The 23,132-nt window shown below is 46.0% G+C and overlaps 1 protein-coding gene across 2 annotated transcripts in view; it reads left to right on the forward strand.

The window, feature by feature from the left end:
• GDPD2 (glycerophosphodiester phosphodiesterase domain containing 2) overlaps positions 1-23,132 on the forward strand; it is a 278,190-nt gene that overhangs the window by 251,493 nt on the left and 3,565 nt on the right. For both annotated transcript variants that reach the window (XM_075322762.1, XM_075322763.1), the window contains exon 15: positions 8,990-9,015. In XM_075322762.1, the coding sequence (XP_075178877.1) occupies positions 8,990-9,015 (26 nt within the window). The remainder of the gene's footprint in view (positions 1-8,989; positions 9,016-23,132) is intronic.

Consider the following 23,132-nt stretch of genomic DNA (forward strand, 5'->3'; position numbering starts at 1 on the left):
ACCACAGAGTGCAGGATGGAAGGACACAGACCGGAGCAATGAGGGAACGAGGGGTGGTGAGGATAGTGCAGTGGCTGACATAACCTGTGCAATTGTGGTACCGGGGCACAGAGAGGAGGGGGGCCCTCGCAACCAGGGCTGTGGAGTCGGTAAGCCAAACCTTCGACTCCGACTCCTCAATTTCCCTTGCACCGACTTCGACTCCCACAAATATTGCTTATAGTTAAGTGAAAAATGTATTGTAGTACAATGTGAACATCAGACATTTAATCATTTTTATGATACAATAATCAAGATATTTAGATAGGACATAAAATATATTTATTGGAATACAACTTTAGAACATGACAAACTGTAATAAATTGTAAATATGTAATACACTATGTAATATACAGTAGATTACATATATATCTTGTGTGTGTGTATATATATATATATATATATATATATATATATATATATATATATATTACATATTGTATTACATATTTACAATTTATTACAGTTTTTTGTGTTCTAAAGTTGTATTCCAATAAATATATTTTATGTCCTATCTAAATATCTTGATTATTGTATCATAAAAATGATTAAATGTCTGATGTTCACATTGGACTGCAATACATTTTTCACTTAAATATAAGCAACATACTAAAGGTTATTATTTAGTATGTTTTTGTTGAAAACTGTTTTTTGCCACTTACATAGTGTATTACATAGTGTTGTAGGTCCTGAAACACACTTCCGCAAAAAAAACATCCGTATGATACGGTCCGTTTTTCGGGTCTGTGTTCCGTTTTTTTGGGGCGTTTCTCCGGTACGTATGGCATCCGTGTGATGGCATATGCGAGCCGTGTGTGCATGTGGAATGTCCGTAGTGATATTAAATACGCATGTGTGCAGTCCGTGTGTTGTCCGTTTTTAAAGGTCCGCATTCTTACCCAATTAACGTTGTTAATCATTCATCATAAGATCCTGGTGGTGTTGTTTGCCTTCAATTGACCTGATAGATTGGAAACAGGTGTTTCAGATTTTGTGATGAAAAAACGGACACGGACGATACGTGCTGAACACGGACATACTCCCGTGTGCGGTCCGTGCAGGCACGGACCCATAGACTAAAGCGGGTCCGTGCCTGCGTGTTGCCGGCCAAAAACGGACATGTCATCCGTGTAGAAAAGCGCACACACGTACTTACAACACGGACACACGTTCCGTGTGATTTTACGTGCATGTGCCATCCACTATTGAATAACATGGGCCTCCGTGTGTACGTGTCTCCGGTACGTGCAAATACGTACCGCACACGTACAAAAAAAAACGGATGTGTGTTGCGGGTCTAATACACTATGTAAGTGGCAAAAAACAGTTTTCAACAAAAACATACTAAATAACATTTGTGCAGTCTATGAATTTGTTCTAAGAAATAGAATTGCTTCCATCAGATCCTACTTCACAGATGACCTCAAATCTGACCTAATAATTTTACGGCTAGAGAACAACCTCTCTACACTAACTTGGGTTAGAGGCAAAGCCGTAACCACATGGGCAACATCTCTAACAATTTCCGCGTATAAAGGAATTGCCTCATGCAAAGTCAGTTTTGATGAATGGTTGAATTTTTCTATTTCTTTGAGAGCAAGTGAAAAATTTTACTGAAATCTGATCAATCTGCTTGCTATAGGAGACTGAGTGAAATCTTTTTCCTTGCGGCAACGCTTTGCCTTCTCCATGTCATCCAATTACTTGTCAAAGTTAAACTCCTCATCTGATGAGGATGAAGATATGGCAGCAGTAGCTTTGTCAGGCCCCAAGTCCTCTTCTGCCTGGCAGTCCTGTAGCCGCTCATCCTAACTGCTACATCACTCAAAGCTTCTTTTCCTTTAGTAAGCTGTTGATCATCAAGCAGTATACGATGATTTGGGTCCACATAAACAGCTGCCAGAAGAATTTTATTTTCCAATAGCTGTGTCTCTCTCCGTTTCATTGAAGCAGAAATGCCATCTGGGATTAAACCTCCTCTTTGGGACAGGCAAAATAGCAAGTTCTTCCACTCCTTTATGAAAATGCGAGGAGTTAAATCCTCAGCTTGTAATTTTTTAGTCACGGTAAATGGGTGATTAAGCAATTCCTTCAATTCAGCCACCTGTGTCCATTGATCTTCATTTAAGGTTACTTGAGGATTCACCATATCTATAAGAAATGATTTTAGTTCAAGCAATCACTCAGTCATTAAATAAGTGCTGCCAAAGTGGCAGCACCACAACTTCCTGGTCACATGACAGCATGTGACCGGCGTTTGTCGCGCTGCCACTGTACTGTATACACTGTACTGGAGTGCGCCGCATCCGCTAAACCATCGAAAAGCCGGATGTGTGAAGTCGGGGTCCCTCTTGCAGACTATCTCTTATTGCCAGCTGCAGCTAGGGCACAACACAGCGCATGGGATGAATATGAAAGTGTTTTGAAGCAGCTTCAACAAGATCATCTAATCCTAAAGTATCATTTTGCTTTTCTTCTGTTGTAATATCTGTTTGTTCCTCAGTTACATGAACAGCACTGTGGCTCCATCTCACACATACTGAATCCTAAATTTTCTTCTAGATGTTGTTCATTACTCTCATTCATCAGTTTAATTGTACTTATGTGTGAAGCATTCTTCGTTACAATGGCAAGAACCTGTTCTTTTTTGCGTTCCTAGTCTTGCAGACCTTTTTCCACTAAGGCCTGGAGAAACTGGCTGCTGTGATGAGCTTTACTATCTTTTACTGCCAGTGTCTTGCTAACAATTTCTTTCTTGTCACAAACACATCGAACATTGATGGCAAAATAATTCAGTGAAATGCAGCGACTCTGGGCATCCCAGCAAAGTCAGTGGGTTTCAAGATATGAAATTCAGACACATCGTTTTGTGAGGATCCGTTTTTGTGCTCAAAAACAGATCCTCACAAAGAATGAGCATGTCAATTTGTGGTGGTTTTCTAATCTGCTTTTGCTATTGAAAGCATTATTTATGAGCTCAACAACCTTTCAGGTGATGCGTTTTTTTAAAAAGATGATCTGCTTTTGCAGCTGACAAATGTATCCTCAAAAAATGCAGCAAAAACGCTGTGTGAATGTAACATGAATGTAGCCTTAGATCAGGAATAGAACCGACATTTATAGGACATTTCATAACTTTCCCAAATTCCTATGAAAAAATATTCAGCACATCTGCATTGCACTACTGTCCCCAATTTATTATATATTTTAGGAGTCGTAGTCAGTGCATTTTATTCCAACTCCGACTCAACCAATATGCGCTCCGACTCCACGACTCTGACTCCACAGCCCTGCTTGCAACTAAGCTGGAGGGTTATGCAGTAAAGTATTATATATGTCTGGGGTCCGACACTCACTAGGAAACTACTGAATGCCGATCAGCCCCGGAACCAGTAAGAGACCCTCCTATGTTCCCGTGCAGATCTGCAGGACACTCTGTCCCTCTCCCTGCTAAGTGCCAGGGGAGAAAATGGAGGCCGCAGCCAAAGAGCAGCAGCTGATTTCTGTAGGAGTGGATGTCAGAGCTGAGGGAACAGCAGGAAGATGGAGGCCACTCCACATCCACAGCAGGAGAGGAAGAGCGAGATAAACTCCACAGGTCATCAGCAACTTGTGAAGAAACAGAGGTGAGTATATACTTATTGGATCTGTCTGTTTGCTTTTACACACATACCACATTACACATACAGTGCCTACAAGTAGTCTTCAACCCCCTGCAGATTTAGCAGGTTTGATAAGATGCAAATAAGTTAGAGCAAACTTCAAACAAGAGCAGGATTTATTAACAGATGCATAAATCTTACAAACCAACAAGTTATGTTGCTCAGTTAAATTTTAATAAATTTTCAACATAAAAGTGTGGGTCAATTATTATTCAACCCCTAGGTTTAATATTTTGTGGAATAACCCTTGTTTGCAATTACAGCTAATAATCGTCTTTTATAAGACCTGATCAGGCCGGCACAGGTCTCTGGAGTTATCTTGGCCCACTCCTCCATGCAGATCTTCTCCAAGTTATCTAGGTTCTTTGGGTGTCTCATGTGGACTTTAATCTTGAGCTCCTTCCAGAAGTTTTCAATTGGGTTAAGGTCAGGAGACTGACTAGGCCACTGCAACACCTTGATTTTTTCCCTCTTGAACCAGGCCTTGGTTTTCTTGGCTGTGTGCTTTGGGTCGTTGTCTTGTTGGAAGATGAAATGATGACCCATCTTAAGATCCTTGATGGAGGAGCGGAGGTTCTTGGCCAAAATCTCCAGGTAGGCCGTGCTATCCATCTTTCCATGGATGCGGACCAGATGGCCAGGCCCCTTGGCTGAGAAACAGCCCCACAGCATGATGCTGCCACCACCATGCTTGACTGTAGGGATGGTATTCTTGGGGTCGTGTGCAGTGCCATCCAGTCTCCAAACGTCACGTGTGTGGTTGGCACCAAAGATCTTGATCTTGGTCTCATCAGACCAGAGAACCTTGAACCAGTCTGTCTCAGAGACCTCCAAGTGATCATGAGCAAACTGTAGACGAGCCTTGACATGACGCTTTGAAAGTAAAGGTACCTTACGGGCTCGTCTGGAACGGAGACCATTGCGGTGGGGTACGTTACTTATGGTATTGACTGAAACCAATGTCCCCACTGCCATAAGATCTTCCCAGAGCTCCTTCCTTGTTGTCCTTGGGATAGCCTTTACTCTTCGGACAAGCCTGGCCTCGTCACGGGTGGAAACTTTCAAAGGCTGTCCAGGGCGTGGAAGGCTAACAGTAGTTCCATAAGCCTTCCACTTCCGGATGATGCTCCCAACAGTGGAGACAGGTAGGCCCAACTCCTTGGATAGGGTTTTGTAACCCTTGCCAGCCTTGTGACCCTCCACGATCTTGTCTCTGACGGCTTTGGAATGCTCCTTTGTCTTTCCCATGTTGACCAAGAATGAGTGCTGTTCACAAGTTTGGGGAGGGTCTTAATTAGTCAGAAAAGGCTGGAAAAAGAGATAATTAATCCAAACATGTGAAGCTCATTGTTCTTTGTGCCTGAAATACTTCTTAATACTTTAGGGGAACCAAACAGAATTCTTGTGGTTTGAGGGGTTGAATAATAAATGACCCTCTGAATAAACTTTTCACAATTTAAAAAGATAAATAAAAAAAGAAATAACTTTCTTTTTTGCTGTAGTGCATTTCACACTTCCAGACTGAACTTCAGTCCAAATGTCACAATGCCAAGTTAATTCCGAATGTGTAAACCTGCTAGGGTTGAATACTACCTGTAGGCACTGTATGTTGCTTGCACTGTATATAATTGTGGATGTGTGTGTGTGTGTGTGTGTGTGTGTGTGTGTGTGTGTGTGTGTGTGTGTATAAATATATATATATATATATATATATGTATAGATAGACACGTGTGTACAGTATTTGAATGTGTGCATACAGTATATGTATCTCTGTACATAAATAGTATGTGTAGACGTGTGTATATAGTATATTTGTGTGTGTGTGTGTTTTCATAGTATATGTACGTGTGTGTGTGTGTGTTTACATCAGGCCCAGCATCAGCACCCGGCATACCCGCCCTCATCTTCACCGCACACATCCCGATATCACTGCACACATCTTCACCGCACACATCTCGACATTACCGCCCACAACTTCACCGCACACATCCCGACATTACCGCCCACATCTTCACCGCACACATCCCGACATTACCGCCCACATCTTCACCGCACACATCCCGACATTACCGCCCACATCTTCACCGCACACATCCCGACATTACCGCCCACATCTTCACCGCACACATCCCGACATTACCGCCCACATCTTCACCGCACACATCCCGACATTACCGCCCACATCTTCACCGCACATATCCCGACACTACCACCCACATCTTCACCGCACACACCCCGACATCCCCGCACACATCCCGACACTACAGCCCTCATCATCACTCTACACACACCGGCACTACCGCACCCATCATCACTGCACACACACACCGGCATTACCTCAGTGACGTCCCCGCTGACAGCGCGATTCACTTCAGTTGCTGCGTGGGGCTCACAGGAGCGGCGGTGTTCTACTGCAGCTCCTGTCAGCTTCATGTAGCACAGCTGGATGCGGGACCTCATGTGGATTACGCCGGACCTGGAGGGGTATTTGGGGATTTTAATAAAGTGGTGAAAGAGGGTGTTTTTTTGTCTTTTATTCCAAATAAAGGATTTTTTCGGGTGTATGTGTTTATTTACTTTCACTTACAGGTTAATCATGGAAGGTATCTCGGGGAGACGCCTGCCATGATTAACCAGGACTAAGTGGCAGCTATGGGCTGCTGCCATTAACTCCTTATTACCTCGATTGCCACCGCACCAGGGCAATTCGGGATGAGCCGGGTTGAGTCCCGGGACTGTCGCATCTAATGGATGCGGCAATTCCCGGCGGCTGCTGGCTGACATTTTTAGGCTGGGCGGCTCCCCATAACGTGGGGCTCCCCATCCTGAGAATACCAGCCTTTAGCCGTGTGGCTTTACCTTGGCTGGTATCAAAATAGGGGGGGGACCGCACGCCGGTTTTTTTTTTAATTTATTTATTTTTTGTACTGCACGATATAGACCAGCCCACCGGCGGCTGTGATTGGTTGCAGTGAGACAGCTGTAACTCAGCGTGGGGGCGGGTCTGACTGCAACCAATCATAGGTGCTGGTGGGCGGGGGAAGCAGTGAATACGAGATTGAATAATAGGCGGCCGGCTTTTTCAAAAGAGGAAAAGCTGCCGGAGCAGTGTGAGTGTGTCTGTATGTATGCAGCAGAGCTGTGTGTGTGTCTATGTATGCAGCAGAGCTGTGTCTGTATGTATGTATGTATGTATGCAGCAGAGCAGTATGTGTGTGTCTGTATGTATGTATGCATGCAGCAGCAGTGTGTGTGTCTGTCCGTATGTATGCAGCAGAGCAGTGTGTGTGTGTCTCTGTTTGTATGCAGCAGAGCAGTGTTTGTGTCTGTATGCAGCAGAGCTGTGTGTGTCTGTCTAGGTATGTATGATGTGTATCTATGTATGTCAGTATATATGACTGTATAGATTTGTCTGTTTATATGTATTTTTTGAGTTTGTCTTTAAATATGTATATGTACGTATCTGTGTATGTGTGTGTGTGTCTGCGTGTTTATGGGGCCCACTGGGACTCTTCCACCCGGGGCCCACAAAAACCTGGAGCTGGCCCTGGTTTACATAGTATATGTACTTGTGTGTGTGTGTTTACATAGTATATGTACGTGTGTGTGTGTTTATCCTCAGAACCAGCAATTCCTCTTTGCGGCTGCTCTGATCTATGTTTGCAGCAGTGATATCATGACTAAAACATGTGACTGCTGGAGCCAATCACTGAGCTCAGTCGTAACGCGAAGGTAGATGGTGTCAGTTGTGGAGCCCTGTGATTAGCTAAAGTGGTCACGTGTGACATTATTACTGCAGCCTGTAAACATAGACTGAGCAGCAGAGAAACATCACTGGACCAGGTGAGAAGGAGTAACTCTAATTTTATTTTTTCCAAGTGCAAGATGATCAGCACAACAAAACTTAAAATGGAAGACCCCAAGCGGCAGAGGGAGGTGTGGGAAGGGTTCGGGAGGGGGCATAGTCAATTCTTGCACAGGGGCCCTTTGCTCTCAGGGTCCAAGCCCACCCCTGGAGGATTTGTTGTTTTTTTGTTTTTTTTCTAATCCATGAGTACACGGTGGCCAGAGGCCTATGAGGGTGCCTTACACGGTATGGGGGCTGTGTAATACAATATGAAGGACTACGGGTGTATTATAAAACATTCAGAACTATGGAGCTGCATTATAATATATAGAGGACTATGGGTGTGCATTAAACGGTATGTGGACTGCATAATACAATATGGAGGACTATGAATCTGCATTATAATACATGGAGGACTATGGGGGTGCATTATAAAACATGTAGGACTGTGGGGGCTGCATTATAATATATGGAGGACTATGGGGGTGCAGTATAATATATGGAGGAATATCGGATTAATTATAATACATGGAGGACTATGGGGGTGCATTCTAATATATGAAGGGTTATGTGGGACCTATTATACTATATGGAATGGTATGTGGGGGCCATTATAGTACTTGGAGAGCTATATACGAAGGGGGGACTAAGCTACAAGCATGGGATAGGTTTGAGGCTCTTTCCCTCAGCACCCAGCTTTCCCATGCTCTGATATCATGGGAAAAGATGGGTGCTGAGAGAAAGATGTATAGCAGAGCATGGGGATGGTGGGTGCTGAGGATAAGATATCAGAACATAGGAAAGCTGAGTACTGATAGAAAAAGGAATTTCAGATCATGGGAGACCTGGGTGCTGAGGGAAAGAACCCAGTGTCAGCCACACTATCCCGTACCCCGAGTGTCGGTGTACAGTTGGGGGGGGGGGGCAGGTCCAAACTTTGCACCAGGGCCCATCGAACTCTAGTTACGCCACTGTGGACAAAGGTTGGTTTCCAAAAATGTTTATGTACAGTAAAGGTCACATTTTCCCAATTATGCATAAATATTATTATAATATTATATATAATATAATATTATTCCTCTCGTACACTTGAATGTCTAAAGTGAGGAAGAAATTATTATTGATATTCATGATGGTAAGGTTCACGTTCATGAGCCCAGCCGGCTGTGAAGAGCAGTAGCCCAGCCGGTCTCTCATTCGGAGATTGAGTCTACTGCCAGGTTCACTTTAATATCATATCATATGATTACGGCTTATCATATTGTTGGTATGGTGAAGGGGCTAATGGAAGTATGTGATATCATGCAGGATAGAGTGTTCTTTAACTAAATAGGTAAAATTATGTTATATGATAAGCCACTAGAGGAAGCTTCCGACATATGAAATTGTTGTAGAATTGGTGTATTGTTTTCTAAATAATTTCTTTCTTTTTTTCATTTAGAGCATGTTTCAGAAAGAAAAAAGAAGGTATGATATATTCATTTATGGTTGTAAAAATGGTAACACTCACTGAATTAGCAATGCAAGCCTACTAACCCTAAGGGGTACTTTGCACGTTGCGACATCGCTAGCATCAGCTAGCGATGCTGAGCGCGATAGCACCCGCCCCCATCACACATGCGATATGTGGTGATTGCTGCCGTAGCGAACATTATCGCTATGGCAGCTTCACACGCACATACCTGCTCGGCGACGTCGCTGTGACCGCCAAACAATCCCTCCTTCAAGGCATCACAGCGACGTCACCGCGACGTCACTAATCGGCCGGCCAATAGAAGCGGAGGGGCGGACATGAGCGGGACATAACATCCTGCCCACCTTCTCCCTTCCGCATTGCCGTTGGGACGCAGATAAGGAGATGTTTGTCGTCCTGCGGGTTTATACACAGCGATGGGTGGAGCTGCATGAGCGACAAGCAACATCGTACCTGCGTTCAACCCGACATTATGAAAATGACCGACGCTACACAGATCACCGATTTTCGACGCTTTTGTGATCGTTTATCGGCGCATCTAGGATTTACACATTGCGATGTCGTTACCAACGCCGGATGTGCATCACTAACGACGTGACCCCAACGATATTTCGGATGCGATGTCGCAACATGTAAAATACCCCTAAGATCCCTTTCAGATGTCCGTGTTTAATCAGGTACAATCCACATGCAGCGGTATGGTCAAACGTGTGTCTGCATACGTGTGACATCAGTGTGACATGTACCAGAGAAAACGCGGGTCTTTGAAATAAAAAGATCTTCTATATTCACCTGTATCCAGTGATGTTTTATTCGGCTCTGCTGTCTCCTGCTTCTGACCGCCGCTCATTATATTCATTGATTATTCACTGCACTGAGGAGCTGGAAGCCGGAGCATCGCTGGGACAGCAAGATGGATAATTGACAAAACTCTGGTGACACAAAATGCTTGATGGAACTTTATGGACCTTTGTCTTTCTTCAACAGTATTAACTAAGTTACTATGTAGCAAATTGATTCATCATGATAGTAGCATCATAATTGCATCCAAGTGGGTGAAAACTCCAAAATACATGCTGGAATTAAAAGGGTACTCTTGGGAAATAAAAAAAAAAATGTAATGGCCATTCCTTTATAAACTATAAAGATAACATGAATAGTGCTGTAACCCTGACAGTACCTGCAATTCAATGTGATACTGGAGCTGCTCCTTGGTGCTCCCTCTTCCTTTTGGGATATTGTCATGTAGAGCTGTTGAAGGGACTTCATCCCCCTCTTCTTCACCAGCCACAGGTCGTCATGGCGATTATCTGATTGGCCTGGAAGCTTAAGGTATTTATGACTTTGGGTGATGGTAGAACCAAAGCCAAAAGCTGCAGAGAAAGACAATTCTTTGTAATATTGGCGGGAAAACTCCCAAAGCAGGTTTTGAAGTGCGACTTTAATGCTAGAAAGATGAAAAACACATTGCCAGAATCCCTGCGTCGTGCGGAACCCAGCGCACCGTCTCACCTGACGAGGAGATCGACGGAATCACGACAAATTAGTATTGGCCAGTAAAATTGTGCTAGAGGCGTTGTGTTTGGTATCAATGTAACTGTAAAATCGAGATATTAAATACGACGCTAATATCTTTCACCTGTGTGACCCAGGGGCAAAGATATGGAAAACCCTAGAATTATGGAACTTTGTGACCATCTCAAGCCCAGCCCACAAGTGACTGTAAAATGATGTCACAGGCAAGGGGGGCTAGCAAGAGCATAAGAGACAGTTCCTGTCTTGGGGGCTCAGTCAGCACGAGGAGGGCATCATGAAGGGTGATGCTGGCCGATTCTAACATCTCTTGGAGTTCCCTCCTACTCCCTAAGCAGACGTCACTTCTATGGCACAAGCTTAGTAAGTTTCACGTTTATACCTTTTATTTTATGTAACTGTTATGCCGTAATGTGTATTGTTCCCTTTTGTAAATTCCTGTATATTCTTTAAACACTGCCTATTTTCGGATTAAATATATAAAAATTTAAGAGTTTCTTTCCTTATGCTTTATATACGAATCCAAAACCCCGAAGGGCCTTATGCTATCTGAAACGGGTTCCCAGCTACCTGTAGAAAGTCTGGGTGGTGGCAGCGTAATTGTTATTGCATAGAATTATTGGAGTGCTATCATTAAGGGTACCGAGGTATATAAATATTCCATTAGCAGGAATCGGGGATATATACATTTACCCTTGCTGTGAGACCTCCAATATTTGGCATTATCAGCTCAGCAGCCTCATCTTATGCATTGTCCTGCAGTACCAAAAGTGGCCTGCAGACAAGGGGGGCGCTAGAGAGTAGTCGTGTGTAACAAATCAGTGAACAGCTGCGGATTTCTGAGGGACTTCCCCGGCTGTTCGTGACAAATTGGTGGCAGCGGTGGGATATATAAAGCATTAGTGATCTGGTTTGAGCAATCATCCCTTTCACTAAAAACTTGCAAAAGTTTTGAGGATTGAACTCAGTGTTTAAATATACCTGGAACAATACTGTACGTGTAGCAGTTACCCCCTCCCCTTCTCTCTTGTTTTCTATCCTATCTTTTATTTGGCAATTATGGATGCTGTGTCAGAAGCCTGGTACAATCAGCAGAAGAAGGAAGTTCTTGCTGCACTCTGCAGATCCAAGTTGATTGATGGCCATGGCAAAAAGAGGCAAGACCTCATTAAAGAACTTTTACAATGGGACGCAGAGCACGTTCATTCCCCCAGTGCTGGAGAAGAGGAGGCAAGCCAAGCCCAGGATAGTGCTTCTGCAGAGTCCCCACCATCAACTGCAAGCCAGAGCAGTGACCGGGGCAACATGGACTCTTTCCTGAAGATGGCTCTACAACAATTCGCTGCAGATGACCGGCAGGGACGGCTAAGCCTCATTCAGCAATATCGAGAGGCTGAGAGAGCCGAGCGAGAGGCTGAGAGAGCCGAGCGCCAGGCTCAGGCCGAGCGAGAGGCTGAGAGAGCCGAGCGAGAGCGCCAAGCCCAGAGAGACCATGAATTGAATATCCTCAAAGCCCGGCAGCAGACATCTTCCTCACTAAACGGTGAGTCCAATAATGCCAGCAGCTTTAAGCCCCGACCGGAGCACTTTCTTGTGATGGAAAAGGACGGGGATTTGGACACCTTTCTGAGGGGATTTGAAAAGACTTGCTTGCAGTACCAGTTGCCCTCAACACAATGGGCACAATACTTAACCCCAGGGCTGCGAGGCAAGGCCCTGGACGCGTTTGCCAGTCTCCCTCAAGAGCAGAGTGGAGACTATGGGGCCATAAAGCAGGCCCTAGTACGGAAGTATCAGCTGACTCCGGAGGTGTACCGAAAAAAATTCCGGACCCTCCAGCTCGGACCTCATGACAGCTACAACGATTTGGAGGGTGGGCTCCAGCGCACCTTTGACCAGTGGATCCAAGGACTGTCCGTTACAACCTTTGAGGAGTTAAAGGACCTCATGGTGAAGGACCAACTCCTACATGTCTGTCCTGTGGAGGTTCGACAGTTTGTTATGGACCGAGAGCCCAAGGAGGCCTCAAAAGCAGCCCAGATTGCCGACGCCTATGTGGCCAACCGTGCATCGGAGGTGCGGAAGCCGTCCACCACTAGCTGGAAAGGGGGTAAGATGACAACTACAACCACCCCTGCCCCTACCAGCCGACCTCCCGTAGGTCCTGTTTCATCCACCAGTGCCCGGCCCACCTCTGACACTCGCAGGTGTTTTTCCTGCAACCTGCCTGGACACCTCAGCTCTGGTTGCCCAGAGAGGCAGAAGAGGAACCCCACATCCAAGGCCCAAGGGCCCTCTGGAACTGTCCTTTTGGCAAGGAAGGCGGGTGGTAGGGCCTGCGAAAACCTACACCCCGTCACCGTAGGCGGAACCCCCACTGTGGGGCTCAAGGACACTGGGGCCGACAGAACACTGGTCCGCCCTACTGGTACCCCCTGAAAACTTTATCCCGGGAAAACTCCTGACTGTCGCCTTGGCGGGGGGTGTCCACCACTCCTTCCCAATGGCCCTGATTCCCCTCGACTGGGGTGCTGGGAGAGGGTGGAGGGAAGTGGGGGTGGATGAACATCTACCAACCAATGTTTTATTGGGGACTGATCTGGGGCGATTAGTTGCACAATTTCTCCCTGATGATCCTCCCGAATCCAAAAAGTCATGTGATACAAATGTTGTTGATCAGTCATGTGATGCAAATGTTGTTAAATCATGTGATGCAAATGTTGTTGATAAGTCATGCGACCCGAATGCGGATATCCAGAACGTGATTACAAATGTTGTGCATGGTAATAAAGTGGAGGTTTGTACAGGGGAACTCAGCCATGCCACGCGGCAGGGTGACGTGGCTGAGGACAACCCCAAGGTAGCAAGTGTCTGTGCTGACAGAGATGGAGGCAGACATGAGAACCACGAGGACAGTGGTCGAATGCAGCTGAGCAGTGTCACAGCGGACAGTGACACAGCCAGTAGTACCTGTCAGGCTGATGGGGAAGAGTGGTTATTCCCCGGGGAGACAGCCTTCATCGGTGCTGTCACCCGCAGTCAGAGTGCCCAGAACGCAAATGAAACCTTGCCTGCTGACACCTCTTCACCCAGAGGGATAACGGAACTGGTTACGGACCCAGAGCAGGTCCCAGAGGGTCCTGGTGAGGTTGGAACCTTAACGTCACTTTTGGCTGCTTCTAGCCAAGAGTTTCAGGTGGCTCTACGAACTGATGCCAGTCTAAAGACGTTAAGGGACCTCGCAGAGAAGCCCTCTTCCGAGACCGATAAGGAGAGGGTATTCTGGGACCAGGGAAAGTTGTACCGGGAGACAATTCCCTGTAACCCCCAACAAGAGTGGCTGAAGGAAAAACAGCTGGTGGTGCCTCACCGCTTTAGGAGTGAGTTGCTGCGGATTGCCCATGAGATCCCACTCGCCGGACACTTGGGGGTTAGCAAAACCAAGGCCCGGCTGTCTCACCACTTCTATTGGCCCAAAATGGGGACAGATGTTGCCAACTACTGCCGCTCCTGTATCACATGTCAAAGAGTGGGAAAGTCAGGGCCTGCTCCCAAAGCTCCCCTGATCTCCTTGCCGGTGATAGAGGAGCCTTTCCAGAGGGTCGCTGTGGACATTGTCGGGCCTCTGGCCGTCCCCAGCAGCTCTGGAAAACGGTTCGTCCTTACTGTGGTAGACTATGCTACCCGGTATCCGGAGGCAGTGGCTCTGTCCTCAGTTAGAGCCGATAAGGTGGCAGATGCCCTCTTGACCATATTCTCCCGAGTAGGATTTCCCAGGGAGATGCTTACCGACCAGGGGACTCAGTTCATGTCTCGTCTAATGGAGGCTCTCTGTAAGAAAATGCAGGTGCGGCATCTGATATCAAGCGCTTATCACCCACAGACCAATGGTTTGTGTGAGCGATTTAATGGTACACTTAAGCAGATGCTTAAGATGCTGGTTGAGTCACATGGACGCGACTGGGAGCGGTATCTCTCACACCTGCTGTTTGCCTACAGAGAGGTACCACAGGCCTCAACGGGGTTTTCCCCCTTCGAGCTCCTGTATGGCAGACGAGTCCGGGGGCCTCTTGGTCTGGTAAGGGAATCCTGGGAAGAGGAACTGAATTCCCCAGAAGTGTCCGTTGTGGAGTATGTCATTCGGCTCCGTGACAAAATGCAGTCAATGACGCAGATGGTGCATGAGAATATGGCGCAAGCCCAGGCCAGCCAGAAGCGATGGTACGACCAACACGCTCGAGAGCGGGTGTATGAAGTGGGTCAGAAGGTGTGGGTCCTAGTCCCAATGACCCAGAACAAGCTTCAGGCGGCCTGGGAGGGTCCATACCTGGTGCATCAGCGCCTCAATGACGTAAACTATGTGGTCACCATCGACCATGCCAGGAAGAGGCAAAAGGTCTTCCATGTCAACATGATGAAAGCTCATCATGACAGGGAAGCCTTTGCTCTTCCTGTGTGTAGTCTTCCCGAGGAAGGCGAAAGTGAAGTCTTGGTGGACTTGCTCGCCTCAGCCCGGGATGGAGGGTCTATCGAGGAGGCGGCATTCAACCCACAGCTATCCTTGGACCAAAAGTCCCAGCTGCGGGAGGTATTCCGGCCCTACCTGATGACCTTCACGAATGTCCCAGGGAAGACATCCCTAGCCACCCACCAGGTGGACACAGGGAGTCATTCCCCAGTTCGTCAACCCCCATACCGTGTCTCCCTAGAGGTACAAAAGGACATAAAAAGGGAGATCGATGAAATGCTAGTCCTGGGAGTGATCCAGAGGTCCAAAAGTGCATGGGCCTCGCCTGTAGTCTTGGTTCCCAAAAAGGACCGGACAACCCGGTTTTGTGTGGACTACAGGAGGCTAAATGCAATCACAGCACCCGATGCGTACCCAATGCCACGCATCGACGAGTTACTGGATTGCTTAGCCGGGGCCCAGTACCTGACCATCATGGACCTGAGTCGAGGGTACTGGCAGATTCCTATGTCCAAGGAAGCACAGGAAAGGTCCGCCTTCGTCACCCCATTCGGGCTGTATGAATCCCTTGTCATGCCCTTTGGCATGAGAAATGCTCCTGCCACTTTCCAGCGATTGGTCGACCAGCTGCTCGAGGGACTAGGAGGGTTTGCAGTAGCTTACCTGGATGACATTGCCATCTTTAGTCCCACTTGGGAGGAACACCTGGGGCACCTGGAACAGGTGCTCAGGCGGATCCAAAGCGCTGGTCTGACTATAAAGCCAGGGAAGTGTCAGATCGGCATGACTGAGGTACAGTACCTTGGACACAGAGTGGGTGGCGGGACCCTGAAACCAGAGCCAGGGAAGGTTGATGCCATCACCTCCTGGCCTACCCCCAAGTCAAAGAAGCAGGTGATGTCCTTCTTGGGTACGGCAGGGTACTATAGGAAGTTCGTTCCTAACTATAGTGCTCTTGCTAAGCCGTTGACGGACCTCACCAAAAAGAAGCTACCGCAAGTAGTCACCTGGACAGATGACTGTGAACGGTCCTTCAGGGCACTAAAAGCTGCCCTCGCCAGTTCCCCAATCCTACAAGCTCCGGACTTCACCCGACGGTTCATAGTTCAGACAGATGCCAGTGCGTTTGGCCTTGGTGCAGTACTCAGCCAGGTAAATGGGAAGGGAGAAGAGCATCCGGTGATGTTTCTCAGCCGCAAGCTCTTATCCCGGGAAGTGGCCTACGCCACTGTGGAGAAGGAGTGCCTCTCTATAGTGTGGGCCCTGCGGAAACTGCAGCCCTACCTATATGGACGCAACTTCACCATAGTGACAGACCACAACCCTCTCAGCTGGCTACATCGGGTGGCCGGCGACAATGGTAAGCTACTGCGGTGGAGCTTGGCACTACAGCAGTATGACTTTACCATTCAACACAGGAAGGGTGTTGAGCATGGCAACGCTGATGGGCTATCCCGGCAGGGGGATGCCAGCGAGGTAGGCTTAGGAGACGATTGGCAAATCAATCTCCCATGCTACCTCAAAAAGGGGGAGGTGTCATGTAGAGCTGTTGAAGGGACTTCATCCCCCTCTTCTTCACCAGCCACAGGTCGTCATGGCGATTATCTGATTGGCCTGGAAGCTTAAGGTATTTATGACTTTGGGTGATGGTAGAACCAAAGCCAAAAGCTGCAGAGAAAGACAATTCTTTGTAATATTGGCGGGAAAACTCCCAAAGCAGGTTTTGAAGTGCGACTTTAATGCTAGAAAGATGAAAAACACATTGCCAGAATCCCTGCGTCGTGCGGAACCCAGCGCACCGTCTCACCTGACGAGGAGATCGACGGAATCACGACAAATTAGTATTGGCCAGTAAAATTGTGCTAGAGGCGTTGTGTTTGGTATCAATGTAACTGTAAAATCGAGATATTAAATACGACGCTAATATCTTTCACCTGTGTGACCCAGGGGCAAAGATATGGAAAACCCTAGAATTATGGAACTTTGTGACCATCTCAAGCCCAGCCCACAAGTGACTGTAAAATGATGTCACAGGCAAGGGGGGCTAGCAAGAGCATAAGAGACAGTTCCTGTCTTGGGGGCTCAGTCAGCACGAGGAGGGCATCATGAAGGGTGATGCTGGCCGATTCTAACATCTCTTGGAGTTCCCTCCTACTCCCTAAGCAGACGTCACTTCTATGGCACAAGCTTAGTAAGTTTCACGTTTATACCTTTTATTTTATGTAACTGTTATGCCGTAATGTGTATTGTTCCCTTTTGTAAATTCCTGTATATTCTTTAAACACTGCCTATTTTCGGATTAAATATATAAAAATTTAAGAGTTTCTTTCCTTATGCTTTATATACGAATCCAAAACCCCGAAGGGCCTTATGCTATCTGAAACGGGTTCCCAGCTACCTGTAGAAAGTCTGGGTGGTGGCAGCGTAATTGTTATTGCATAGAATTATTGGAGTGCTATCATTAAGGGTACCGAGGTATATAAATATTCCATTAGCAGGAATCGGGGATATATACATTTACCCTTGCTGTGAGACCTCCAATATTTGGCATTATCAGCTCAGCAGCCTCATCTTATGCATTGTCCTGCAGTACCAAAAGTGGCCTGCAGACAAGGGGGGCGCTAGAGAGTAGTCGTGTGTAACAAATCAGTGAACAGCTGCGGATTTCTGAGGGACTTCCCCGGCTGTTCGTGACAGATATCATGTCAGACAGCAGGGAAAGAGATATTATCAGGGGGCGGGCTGCTACTACAGGCCGCACCCCCTAATCTTGGACCACAGATAATGTGATGTAATATTATTAGAGGGCTAGCTGCTACTATAAGGTAGGAACAGGATGAGACCCCTGTTCTCGGACTGCAGATAACATGCGGTTATCAGGGGCTGGATGCACTAGAAGCAGACCGCGCCCCCTGATCTATGATGTGACATCCCAGACGTTAGGGGGAGCACCAAAGAGCAGGTCCATTGTACATTGAATTACAGGTACTGTCAAGATTAAAAACCTTACTTCTCAGGTTATCTTTATAGTCTATGAAGGCATGTCCATTAAAATCATTAAAATCATTTTTTATTTTCTTGTAGTACACCTTTAACACTTTTCCGAAATAGACTGTCACTATTGTACACGATGAATGGGAGAACCAAGTAACCAGCTCAGTGATATCCCTTGATGTTGTATACCTCCACTATACTCACACATATTCAGTGACCAGTATGTTTTTTGTATTTACATACCTTTCATCTGGGGACCACTTGTAGTGAGGAGAGTCGATACATACATCTATTAGCTCTGGTATATATACATGCAATTTCCACATCACTATCTGCCTGCAGTCAGAGGGTTTAAACGTAGTGTAAGTAAACCATGCTCAGAACTATTCCATTCAATGTCTACAGGACTGCCTGCTATCTCCATAGCCCCACAGACATGACTGATGGACTAGTGAATTGCGCTCCTGGTAATCTAATAAATAAGACACCACACACTGCGTGACATGGATTAAAATTTTGGCCACAGCAGCCCTTTATTTTAATAAGAAAAAACATCAATAAGAAAAAACAAGATTATCGGCCCAGAGATGTGGTTGTTATAAATCCCAGCCCCATATCCCCCTCCGCCGTGTACACCTAGCTCAAGGGGGAATCTGGGTATACCCCTTGATCATTTTCCTTGTGTCCGCTGAGCTCCTCCCCAGGGACCCATCTATTCCACTGTCCACTGAGCTCCTCCCCAGGGACCCATATTCCACTGTCCGCTGAGCTCTGGCCCAGGGACCCCATTAAAAACATAATTCTCCAACCAACAAAGAGGGGGTTTAAACAACCACATCCCGCCGCCGCCAAATGCTGCTGTAACATACAATATTAAAATGTTAATACAATATTAATATGTTGATATGACATTGTCAATTTGGATACATTACTGATAACAATTGATACAATACGATACAATACTAATAATGTTGATAAAATACCGATGATGTTGAATACCAATAACATTGTTAGAATATTGACAGTGTTGCAAAGTCCTGATATTGATACATTTCCCTTTATTATAGGGAGGGTGGGTGGGACAACTGCTTGTTCAGTCTTTAAGTCCAGGACAAAGGAATGACACCTTAACATGGGACCTATTTCTTATATGGCCCCTGCCCCCATCTCTCCTCCTGCTCGCCCACCACCACATTCCTTAGGTAAAAACCCCCATCCCTTACTCCTTAACCCTTTCCTGGATCTATCACTGCCTCAGTCATGTACGTTACGTCTATCTGCCTTCACTCTGCTTGACTGATGGACTAGTGAATTGCGCTCCTGGTAATCTAATAAATAAGACACCACACACTGCGTGACATGGATTAAAATTTTGGCCACAGCAGCCCTTTATTTTAATAAGAAAAAACATCAATAAGAAAAAACAAGATTATCGGCCCAGAGATGTGGTTGTTATAAATCCCAGCCCCATATCCCCCTCCGCCGTGTACACCTAGCTCAAGGGGGAATCTGGGTATACCCCTTGATCATTTTCCTTGTGTCCGCTGAGCTCCTCCCCAGGGACCCATCTATTCCACTGTCCACTGAGCTCCTCCCCAGGGACCCATATTCCACTGTCCGCTGAGCTCTGGCCCAGGGACCCCATTAAAAACATAATTCTCCAACCAACAAAGAGGGGGTTTAAACAACCACATCCCGCCAAGACTCGCTCTTGTGACACCTTACAAGAGTGAGTTCCTCCACAACTTAATGGCTCGTTCTACTCCTTCTTGTATTCCCAACATCCATATATCAATGCCAATGTCATTAAGATGTACCTTATCATCTCTCCAAAAATGTTCCTTTGTATTTTCCAGCATCTGGTGACGTATGGCCACCCCTCCGTTTTCCAACACAAATTTTGTTATTTTTTTTTTTATTAACCTTTATCCTTGTATTATTGATGCGAGCCACTGATCGCGCTGTTCTCCACATTTGTCTAGCTACTATATCCGACCAGACCACCACTGTTTCTGGGTAAGACCTCCATAAATTCAACATATCAAGCTTTATGTTCCTAACTAAATGTCTTGATGTTCTTATTGCTAAATCATTACCACCTAAATGGATAAGTAAGACGTCCGGGGGGCGGTAGAACTCCACATGATACTGGATTTCTTTTAACAGCTGATGCCACTGCATTCCCCTCTTTCCTATCCATGTCACCCGTGCCAAGGAACTGGGCAACCCCAACTGTTTGCCATTAGGCCTGACTGCTGCACGTAAGGCCCCCCAAAAAACAAATGAATGTCCCATGATCCAAACCAGGCATTGCTGTTCAGCTAAAACAAAAAACAAAAACACACTTATCACACAATTGTCTAAATGAAGACACAACTACTATAAGATTACCACAATGTACACATATATATACATGTACGCCATTTATAATAAATGTAATCGAATGTAACTCTTAAATCTGCTCGATTCCCATCTCCCGATTTTTTTAACTATGTCAGGCTCTAAGCCCCATCTAGCAGCTTCTGTGGCTGCTCCTATCCTAAATGAGTGTGAAGTGAATGCATTTGGAGACTCTCCCAATATTGTCAGGCATTTTTTAAGAACTGCTGTGAATTGAAATTGTGACAATGACTTACAATCCTCATGAATTAGTAATGAACCTTGGATATTTGGCCTTCTTGAGACATAGTTTCTAAAACAGATGACCGGGCAGGCCCTGGACCCGCTTAAAGGAAACAATGTGATCCATTTTCCTCTACCCTGTTGATCAGTTTTTGACTTTGCCAGAAAACATTCTAATCTGTCTGTGTACTGATGCACGTCCTCGGCTTGTAGACCCCCTCTGTCTGTGTACTGATGCACATCCTCATCTTGTAGACCCCCTCTGTCTGTGTACTGATGCACGTCCTCGGCTTGTAGACCCCCACTTCTGGTGGAGCTACTCGCCACCAACTCGCTGATTCTAAAAGCGCCAAAAAAGGCCAGTGTGAATGCACAACTAAAGAGAAACACTTCAAAGGGACTGCTCCAGACTCGGCCTAGCACACTCAGTATCTGCTGCAATAACTGGAAAGAAATCGGACGCCGTTTATCTCTGGTCTTCTTACAACTTTTCCTGTAACCCTTTAGGGCCTGCTTAACTAAAAAATGCTTTGTGTAATCAGTGAAGTCGTGCAACTTAAACCAAAAAGCTAATCCAGACATTTTACTATCAATACTGGACAATGAAGTACCGTCCACAAAGGCCCTGCTAATGTAAAATAACAACAAGGAAACATTGTCATGTAACCTGGCATCATGTCCCACTAGAGCACACAAGTTTTCCCATTCCCTCCATGCTGACTGGTACCTCTGCCATGTGCTTACACCCACAGACCGTTCTATCAGAGCGTATGCGGTGTCACTGGCAGTGACCACAGAAAATCCGGACACTTCTTGCCTTGTACCTCTGCCATCGGGGCTAACGAACGGAATCTGTCCCACTGAAAACGAGACAGAGCATCAGCCACAGAATTGCAAACACCGGGGACATGCACAGCTGTAATCTGACAATTTGACTTTAAACAGCGCAGCACTAGATGACGCAGCAACGTAACAACAGGCAGGGAAGACGCTGATTGTTTGTTGATGACTTCTACAACTCCCAAGTTATCACAATGAAATCTCACTTTTCGGTTTTGGAAAATATTGCACCAAATTTCACAAGCAACCACTATGGGGAACAATTCAAGGAGTACTAAGTTTCGTGTTAACCCATTGTTTCTCCAACTCTCTGGCCACCTATCTGCACACCACTGTCCAGAACAATATGCACCAAAACCAGTTGACCCCGCTGCATCAGTGTGGATGTCTAGATCAAAATTTGAAACCGGTGGTCTGATCCACAATGACCTCCCATTAAACTCCATTAAGAACTGTTCCCATACCGCCAGATCGTCCTTTAATGTTCTAGCCAGCCGCACAAAGTGATGTGGAAAGGTTATGCCTGAGGTAGCTGCAGCTAGGCGCCTACAACAAACTCTACCCATTGGAATAATGCGACACGCAAAGTTCATTTTTCCTAACCGCGATTGTAGATCCTTTAATCTGATCTTACGGTGGGATCTAGCTTCTCTGCCTGCCTCCAGCAGATCACTGACCTTGTCATCCGGTAATCTGCACTCCATTGCTTCACTGTCAATCAAAATTCCTAAAAACTTGATAAGTGTAGACAGGCCTTCTGTTTTATCTGATGCTAACGGTACTCCAAAACACTTAAAAACCGACTGAATCGCTGCCAATAATGAAGCACAAACAAATGACTTTGGTGGACCAATACATAGGAAATCATCTAGATAATGCAGGACAGAACGCACGCCGGCTTCCTTCTTTACTACCCACTCTAAAAATGTGCTAAATGATTCAAACAAGGAGCATGAGATGGAGCAGCCCATCGGTAAACACAAGTCTACATAAAACCTTCCCTGCCACTGACAACCCAAGAGATGGAAGCTTTGTGGATGTACTGGTAAGAGTCTAAAAGCAGCTTCAATGTCTGTTTTTGCCATTAAAGCTCCTCTGCCGTACTTCTGAACCCATGCAATCGCTGTATCAAATGAAGTATACGAGACTGTGCAAAGTTCCTGATCGATTCCATCATTAACTGAGCTTCCATGAGGGAAGGACAGATGATGGATCAGCCTAAACTTATTGGGTTCCTTCTTTGGGACCACTCCCAATGGAGAGACTCTTAAGTTTTCTATTGGCATTTTGGGGAATGGACCTGCCATGCGGCCCAGGTCAATTTCTTTGTTTAGTTTTGTGGAGACAATGTGAGAATATGTATAAGCTGAAGCAAGGTTACGAGAACAGGTTAATGGGCCTGAAGTAGATGGGATCTTAAAACCTTCTGAGAAACCCTCCCCCAGCAATTGTGCTGCTTTTCTATCTGGGTACCTGCTTAGATAGCCCACCATCTCCCCGAGTCTAATTGGGGTTTCCCCCTTTTTGGTTAATCTCTGCTGTTGGGGTTTTATTTCGTTTAAAGCATTTTGATAGGCTATGGTTTCCACTACAGAAGCTGCATTCATGTTTGTACCTGCATGTGTTTCCGAATCTGCACTGGCTATCATTGAA

The sequence above is a fragment of the Anomaloglossus baeobatrachus genome, chromosome 9 (assembly GCF_048569485.1).
Source record: "Anomaloglossus baeobatrachus isolate aAnoBae1 chromosome 9, aAnoBae1.hap1, whole genome shotgun sequence".
NCBI lineage: Eukaryota > Metazoa > Chordata > Amphibia > Anura > Aromobatidae > Anomaloglossus > Anomaloglossus baeobatrachus.